This window comes from Corylus avellana, chromosome ca11, assembly GCF_901000735.1.
Source record: "Corylus avellana chromosome ca11, CavTom2PMs-1.0".
Classification (NCBI taxonomy): Eukaryota; Viridiplantae; Streptophyta; class Magnoliopsida; order Fagales; family Betulaceae; genus Corylus; species Corylus avellana.
The window spans coordinates 14,363,823-14,372,484 of NC_081551.1; the positions used below are offsets into that span (position 1 = coordinate 14,363,823).

Genomic DNA, 8,662 nt, shown 5'->3' on the forward strand with positions numbered 1-8,662 from the left:
AAGAAGGGGCAACCGCTTTGCACATCTGGAGGACGTGTATGAACGTAAGGAAGCAGTCGGTGAAACACGTACGGAGGAGCAATGGCAACGCATGGTGGATGAGGTGGAGATGCTGCAGAAAATATTAAAGGCGAATCAAGCGGCGATTCGTTGGCAACGCATGGTGGATGAGCTGGAACTACTACAGAAAGAAATAGAGATCTTCACAACTCGAGTTGACAACCGGGGTAGCCCTAAAGTTTGTCACCATCGAATGAATCAACGCTTTGTGGATGAGGATAATGTGGTTGTCGGTCATAGGGCGTATTCTGAAAAACGGAGAGCACGATTTGAGACGGAGATGCCGCGACAAGCCAACTTGACCATTATTCGCGAGCCTCAAATCTATCAACCAAATCCATATTCTGTGGAGGAGGAAAAAGAATCTGTGGATGAAGAGTTTGAGGAGTCCGAATTCATTGATGAAGAGTTTAGACATGAAGATGTTGTAGATCCTGCGCAAGGATTTGTGGATTGGGATTCCCCACCAACCTATGATGACGATGTCAATGAGGAAGAACCGAGTGAAGGACCTTTGGCATTCGACCTAGAGGACGAGCACGAAGAAGATGGATTTTCTCCCATGCTTGACGGCCTCTACCCCGAAAAAGATGACCAAGAGGAAGAGTATAAAGAAGATGGTTTTTCTCCCATGTTTGGCGGCCTCTACCCCGAAGATGATCAATTGGAAGAGGAAGAGCCCACGAGTGACATCGACAATTATGAAGAGGTTGATAAAGTCTTTTCAGGTGAAGTGCCTAATTATAATGATGAAGAGGGTTATGTTGATTTTATTGGTGTTGAAAATATTTTAAATTCTCCTAACAACAATTGTGATGAGTTCTATGCGGATGAAGATAATTATATGTTCACAAGGGAAACAACGGTTGACCCGTCCTTGAGTATCTTCATGGCACGTGAAAGGGAGAAGGAACGAGAAAAGAACGGCAAATCTGAAGTATTGCCAAGTGGTGTGTGGGGCTTTCATGACAACCATCAAAGTATTTCGATGATGAGAAGCGTCACATTTATTTTGGGGTGTTGCCTTGTTGTGATCTTGAGGAACGGAGAATGGAACGAATTAACAGGGCACCCGAAGGACCGTGGAAAAGACAGTCCGAATTCGAGGGCGAATTCTCTCCAACCTCGGGAGGATGATGTAGATTGGAATTCAAGGCTTATCTTATCTTATCTTATCTTATCTTTTAGTCTTTTATTAGGTTTTTTTATTAGTCGTTTATTATATCTTATCTTTCAGTCTTTATTTGAATTAGGTTTCTTTGTTAGTCTTTTATTTGGTTTAGTTGTCTTTCGTAGACTTCTAAATTAACTTTATTTCATTGTTATTTTAGGACTAGGAGTCTTGGGCTATAAATATATGCTTATAGCCTTTAACAATTCAGTTTATGATTATTATTGATTTTGTTTAATAAGAATTACTTAGAGTTGAGTTTCTTTGTGTTTTTCCTTAAACCATAGATAGAATCTATAGTTTTTAAGAAGATTTCTTTGATTCTTGTGATAGTCTCACAATCTTAGAAATATTTATCCCTTCTACTTGCTGTTTTTCTTGTTCACCACAATCCTACGCTGCATCACCTACCCAAATCAAAGGGGTTCATAGTAAACACGTTTGACTCACTTGAGCCACTTGCAATCAAAGCCATAGCCGATGGTGCTTGCGTTCCAAACGGTCTAATTCCGCCGGTGTACCCTATTGGGCCGCTGATCACAGATGCCAAAGATAGAGCCAGCGCCAGCAGCTCAAGCGATGCATCGTCGGAATGTTTAGATTGGTTAGATACACAGCCGAGCAGAAGCGTTGTGTTCTTGTGCTTTGGTAGAAAAGGCACGTTTTCTGAAGAGCAACATGAAAAGATTGCAATTGGGTTGGAGAGAAGCAACCAAAGATTCTTGTGGGTGGTGAAGAGTCCACAGGGTTCAACAACTACAGAACCAAACTTGGAGGTGATATTGCCAAAAGGGTTTTTGGAGAGGACAAAAGAAAGGGGTCTGGTGGTGAAGTCTTGGGCTCCACAGAGTGAAATTCTGAGCCATGAAGCGGTAGGCGGTTTCGTGACGCACTGCGGGTGGAACTCGGTGCTAGAAGCGGTGAGTCACGGCGTGGCGATGGTGGCGTGGCCATTGTATGCTGAGCAGCACGCGAATGCTGTGGTTTTGGTGGAGGAAATGAAGCTGGCAATACCCATTAACATGGCAACATCTTCTGAGGAGGAGGTGAGTTCAGAGGAGGTGGAAACGAGCGTGAGAAAGCTGATGGAATTGGAGGAAGGAAAAATTCTCAGAAAGCGAAGTCTTGATATGAGAGCGATGGCAAGGGCGGCTTGGACCAGTGGTGGGACTTCCTTCGCTGCCTTTTCCAACTTGGTGGCTTCTTGGAAGCTAGGATGATAATTTGCTTCAATTTTCATGCAATTTTTTGACTAGTAATAATTGGACCAGTGTAGTGGGCTGGTCTAATGAACCTATTACCAAAAGTTGTATGTCTTTGTTTGTGGGTTCTCGAATAAATATTGAATTTCCTTTATATATATATATATTGGAAACTTTATTTTAGACTCATGAACTACCATGCGGTTAGACGTACTTTCCGAACTTTGAAACCTTTCAATTTGGACCTTTAAACTTTCATTTACAATTAATTTGAACCCCTCCGCCAATTTATAAAAAAGTCAGGGGTATAAACGTCATTATATCACTTTTAATGTTTAAAATTTAACGGAAGGGTTCAAATTGATTATAATTAAAAGTTCAGAGGTATAAATTGAAAAGTTTCAAAGTTCAGGGGTATGTCAAATCACGTAAAGTTCATGGGTCTAAAGTGAAGTTTTTTTTTTTTTTTTTCTTTAAAAAATTATTTTCACTAAAACCTTACTCAATGTTATTTTATAAGAAAATATAGACCAAGTCGATTAAATTAAACTGTTCTATGTTATCTTATTATGGATTATAGTTGTTTAATTGTATTATGGTGTACACTACTTAGTAGTTATCACACAAACATCGGAATCAGGTATAATTTGCTGTCCCAATTGCATGTAATTCACACAGCCTCCGTAAAGAGTGTAGGTGCAGGGCTTGCCCGCCCAGACCTCTTTGTGGGATTGCTCGAAACCAATGCCATTCGCTGCCAAATCCGTACATAAGTACATCATCACTATAGATGTTTCGGATTTGCATCTTTTCTCTTTATTAACTGAAAAATTCCTATGTAACACCCCTTGATAGAAAAGCCCAAGCATGGAACCAATTAATCTAATACTCTGAGCATGGTCAAGATTGGGGTAGTTTGCTTAGAACATGTATGGGTTTGCATTTCAAAGCATCAAACGTTCTTTTAAGTTCTAAAAAGCACTTTCAAGAAAAAAAGTGATCGTTTGAATTTCTTCTAACAGAGCACTTTTTCCCCTTCCAAACGCTAAAAAATGTGTTTAATTTAAAGCTCAAATTTCTTCTAACAAAGACCTTATTGAGATTTGTGTGCAAAGATATCACTAGTCTTTATTATTTTTATTATTTAATTGTTCTAGTTTGGCTTTAGCTTCCTTTTTTTTTTTTTTTCCCAAACAGTGTACGACTTCACTGAATAAACTTTCCAAGCTAGTTAAACAATTAGAAAGAAAACAAAGAGGAAATAGAGTATATGATGCATCTCCAAAAGAATAGTTAAATTCTTAATAATAGTTAAATTTGACTATTATAAGTGTTTTTTTCTCTCTAGCAGAACATGCAACTTAACTTTTTTTCATTTATTGTGAACAGTAAATAAGCTAATCTCAATTTATTCACTATTCATACTATAAACTTTGTTTATTATTTGTTCTCTCTCACTTTCTTTATTTTACTCTCTCTCCTCCTCTTTCTTTCACACTCTTTTGCATACAAAATAATATTTAAAGAAAATAAAGAGTAAAATAGAGAATTTGTTGGAGTGTGTATGAAAAAATAAGTAATTAAAGTAAAAATTTATACTTTTTCGATAGTTATTTTGCATACTTTTACTGAAGAAACTTCAAGATCAGGACAACCAAATCTTTTTAAAGAATTTGTGAGCAAGGACGGAGCCAGAAAATTTTATGGAAGGGGGCCAGCCAAATTTTTTTTTTTCGGTTCTTTAGAATTTTTTTATTAAAAAAATTATTTTGGTTGTTTTTTATGAACTAAAGACTACTGTAAGGGCCAAAAAAAGTGGACATTTAAATTTAAGGGCCAAAAATAAAAAAAACTTAGTGGGTATGGGCCAACAAAATTAAAAATAGGGCTAAAAATTTTTATTGAATATGGCCAAAAAATTTAAAAGTAGGGCCAATTTTTTTTTTTTTTTGGAAGGGGCCAAATGACTAAAATTAAAACTTTAATTTTACTTTTTTACTTTTTATTTTTTATTTTTTTAACTTATAATTTTTTTTTCCTTATTTTGGGGGGGGGGGACCATCCCTCCCTCCGTCTCTGTTTGTGAGGGACATGATAATTTTTACAGCAAGTTGCATAAAAAAAAAAAAAAAAAAAATTATAATGGTAGTGTCAAACACTATTCAATAAAAAAAAAAAAAAAATACCATTTCATGCCATTGAAAAATAAGCCCAGCTAGAGTACAAAACAAGCCAACTATTCACTCCATTTCCTACAACTTAAAAAGTTCTGTACTTTTAATTGGCTTCCTCAATTATTGCGTGTGCTGAAAGAAGGATTACAATATCTTTTATCACAAAATGTAACATTAATTAATAATACTTGTTAACCGTTTGGAGAGAATATTTCTTGTGGTTTTCCTATTTTTGTGGTATTCATGTCGATATGATCTCTTGCATTCTCTCAATTGATTCCTTTAAACAAACTTTTAATTTTTAATAGTGTTGTTAACAAACATTTTTTTATAAAAAAAAAAAAAAAAAAAATCTATCAACTTATTTATTGTATGACAAACATGAGTAAAAAATGTCAAAGCAACTTTGCTGTTACTATGCAGAAACTCAAGATACTCAGATAAAGAAAATAGTTTTGACCGAAAAAATGTTAGAATATTATATTGACATATGTATTAGTGAGATTTACGCTAGTAATGGCTTAGGAATGCATTTCAATAAGACATGATGGAAAAATGTAGTAAATAAATTTAACGAAAAAACTAGAAAACAATATTGCTATAAACAACTAAGGAACAAGTGTGATAGTTTGAAAAAAGAAAAAAAAAATAGAACATTTGGAAGAGATTGATAGGCAAGGAAACTGGCCTTGGATGAGATCCAGTGAAAAAGACAATTGATATACTCGATGATTAGTGGGAAAAAAAATTATAGGTATTATATTTTTACCTATATGTTTTTGTTTAAATGGTTTATAAAATGTTTGTTATTGATTTTTACATATACCTAAATGCAAGAAATTCCATAAGCAACCAAGTTTCGTACTGCAGGTTTGGCTTATGCTATGAAGCTGTATATATTGTTTAAAGGTATAACTATCATTGGGGAGAGATCTTGGGCACCATCCGTATGGTTGGTTCCTAATAATATTGGTGTCATAACTGGTGTAGATGTAATGCTTAATAAAGATAACAATGTTCTTTTAGAAGGTTTAGGAGTTTTGGAAAATGAACCAAATCTCAATACACATGGTATTGATGATATTCCTATTGGTTTAAATATGCGGGATAAAAGAAAGAAAAATGTTGGTCCTACGATTCAAGGTAAGAGGAGGAAAGGAGTTCAAATTGTTAGTCAACATTTGAGTCGTATTTGTGATGTAATAGAAAGTAAGAATACAGTGACATCTATGAGGTATGATAAACTTGGATGTAGTATTGAAGATGTTATGGATGTCGAGGGATTGGTAAAAGAGAAAATGACATTGACATCCTTAAGTTTGCAATTAAGGCATTTTTTAAGAGATCACATAAATAGATGTTTATGACTACCATAAATTTTAATTAGCATAATCCATCAAGAGCATAGAAAATAAAATCCAGGCCTGTCAAGATATAACATTGCTTTATGAAAAAATAAAAAATATGTTGGAACTAGTGGCTTATATTAACACTAGTGGAAGGCCAAGTAGACGGGAGCAGAGTGAACGTCGCGCCCCCGTTGTACGGTATGTGGTATTTTGGAAATTTTCAAAATGCGTCCGTACAATTAGGGTTTAGGGTTTTTCCTATATATATATATATATATATATATCCTGAATAATTAATATCAAAATACAACCGTCTCTTTGTGGATGTAGGCACATTGCCGAACCTCGTAAATCATTGTCTCTACTCTCTCTTAATCTCTCTCTTTTGATTCTATACTGTTCATCATTGTTGTGCACAGTATCAACAAAATGTAAGCAAAATGAGCAAGAGTTGTGTTATATTGTGATGAAGGATTGTGTCAAGCTCTTCATGTCTAAGAAGGAAAAGTTGAGGGTAATGTTTATGACAATGGGTGCTCAGGTTTGTCTTAATTATATGTGTATCACCTTCCATTTTATTGATAGTGATTAAAACTTACACAAAAGAATTTTAAACTTTTGTTTAATTCCTAATCCCAAAGGCGAGACCATTGGGAAGAAGATTGAGTCATGTATTCTTGAGTGGGGTATTCATTGCATTTTCACTATCATAATTAACAATTCTAGTTGCAATGATGCTGCTTTGAAGTACTTGAAGAGGAGAACTAGTAATAAGAAAAGTGCCATATTAGAGAATCAGTTTATGCATGTGAGGTGTATTGTACACATACTAAATCTTATTGTGTCTGAGGGTTTGAATGAGATAGATGACTCTATTGTGAAGGTTAGAGGTGCGGTGAAGTATGTGAAGTCTTCACATTCAAGATTTGAGAAGTTTAAGGGTTGTTGGAAAAAGAAAAAATTTCTTTCAAGAGTTTGTTGTATCTTGATGTTACAATTAGATGGAACTCTACATATAAGATGTTGGAAGGTGCTAAAAAATATCAAAGTGCTTTCAAACTTATGCAAGAGTTTGATAGCAAATTTGCTTCTACATTGTCTGAGGAAGGGCAAGTGAAAAGGGTTTGGGACCTCCTACTTTTGCTGATTGGGAGCATATTAGGGTTTTTCTCAAGTTTCTCAAACTTTTTTATGATGCCACAATGCGACTTTTGGGGTCTTTTTGTATGTGACATCTAATATGTAATTTTAAGAAATTTGTGGCATTGAAATGCATTTACAAGTGTATAGTGAGAATGGTGATCATGTATTGAGAGCTATGGCGGCGAAAATGAAGACGAAGTACAATAAGTATTGGGGGAATCCTGATACGGTTAACATGATATTGTTTGTTCCAGTTATACTTGATCCACGAACCAAATTGGGGTCAATAGAGTTTTGGTTTAAAGATGTTCTTATTGCCGAGCAATCAACTAATATGATTACAAAATAAAGGAACCACCTAAACAAATTATATGATCACTACAACGTTGGAGATAGTTTATCTCAAGTTTAAGATAGTAGTGAATTGCCACAACGTACTTCAATGAAAATAGAAGAAACTGAGAATACTAACCTTTCACTTTACGTTATGAATAAGTTTCATAAGTACCTAACTTCTAAAAGTGATGTTGAAAGAAAACAGGAAATAGATTGGTATTTGATGGAGGATGTTGAAAAACCAAATGCGAATATTTTCGATATTTTAAATTGGTCGAAGGTGAATCAACAAAATTTCCAATACTTGCCCAAATAGCACGAAATGTGTTGGCCATTTTCATTACAACAGTTGCTTCAAAGTCGGCTTTTAGCACCGGTTGGAGCATTGGTATGTTCAAAAAATTAGTTAAGATCAAAACTCTTAAGTATTGGCAATGGTTATGACTCAGAGATGGTTGATGATCCTGAAAGTTATAAGCTCGATTCATGCAAGTTTTTTATTATTCAATTCTTAATTTATTTTTCTATTTACAAATCCCATTTATTAGTTTGAATTGTGATTGTAATTATGTTTTTTTTTTTGTTTAATTCTTTGTAGAAATAACTTTAAAGAATATCGGCATTTTACTTGAGGATGATTAGTGATTTGAAGGTGCATTCTACTTGGTGGCTATTTGTTGCTAGGAGCTTAGGCCTGGTGGTCTAGTGATTTGTTGGCTACTAGCCTTTATTTTGTAACTTTTATTTTTTTTATGTAACTTAAGTATTAGGGGAAATTTTACTTTAGACCCCTAACTACCGCGCGTTTTGAGAAGACCCTCCCAAAATTTAAAACCTCTCAATTTGAACCCATGTACTTTCAATTTCAATCAATTGACCCCTCCATCCGTTAGTTTGAGTTGTTAACCCCAAACGAAATGGCTATCATGTGCAATGCACGTGATTTTTTAGCCCACCTCTACCCATTATACCCTCCCTCACCCATTTATAGTTAATTGTCCAAATTGTTCTCCTGCGAAAAATCCCAAATTTAACCTAATTTCAAATGCCAAACGAGAAAAACAAATTCCAAACACTCTTCAAAGTGATCTTGCGCTTCGTTGTTGGTGAACCATAAAAATTGAAGTTGGGTTACAATTTGTAGTGGGTTAGTGTTAATTCGTACTGAAATCCATTCGTGACTATGCTAATCAAGTAAGTTTTACGTTTTCCCAAAGTTTATTTCTT

At 34.9% G+C, this 8,662-nt stretch overlaps 1 protein-coding gene across 1 annotated transcript in view; it reads left to right on the forward strand.

Moving 5' to 3' along the window:
* Positions 1–2,498, forward strand: part of LOC132165458 (UDP-glycosyltransferase 88B1-like) — a gene marked incomplete in the record, with an annotated part of 3,654 nt that extends 1,156 nt beyond the window's left edge. Inside the window, 1 exon segment of the mRNA XM_059576037.1 lies at positions 1,638–2,498. Coding sequence (XP_059432020.1) covers positions 1,638–2,451 — 814 coding nt within the window.
* Positions 2,499–8,662: the final 6,164 nt, after the last annotated feature.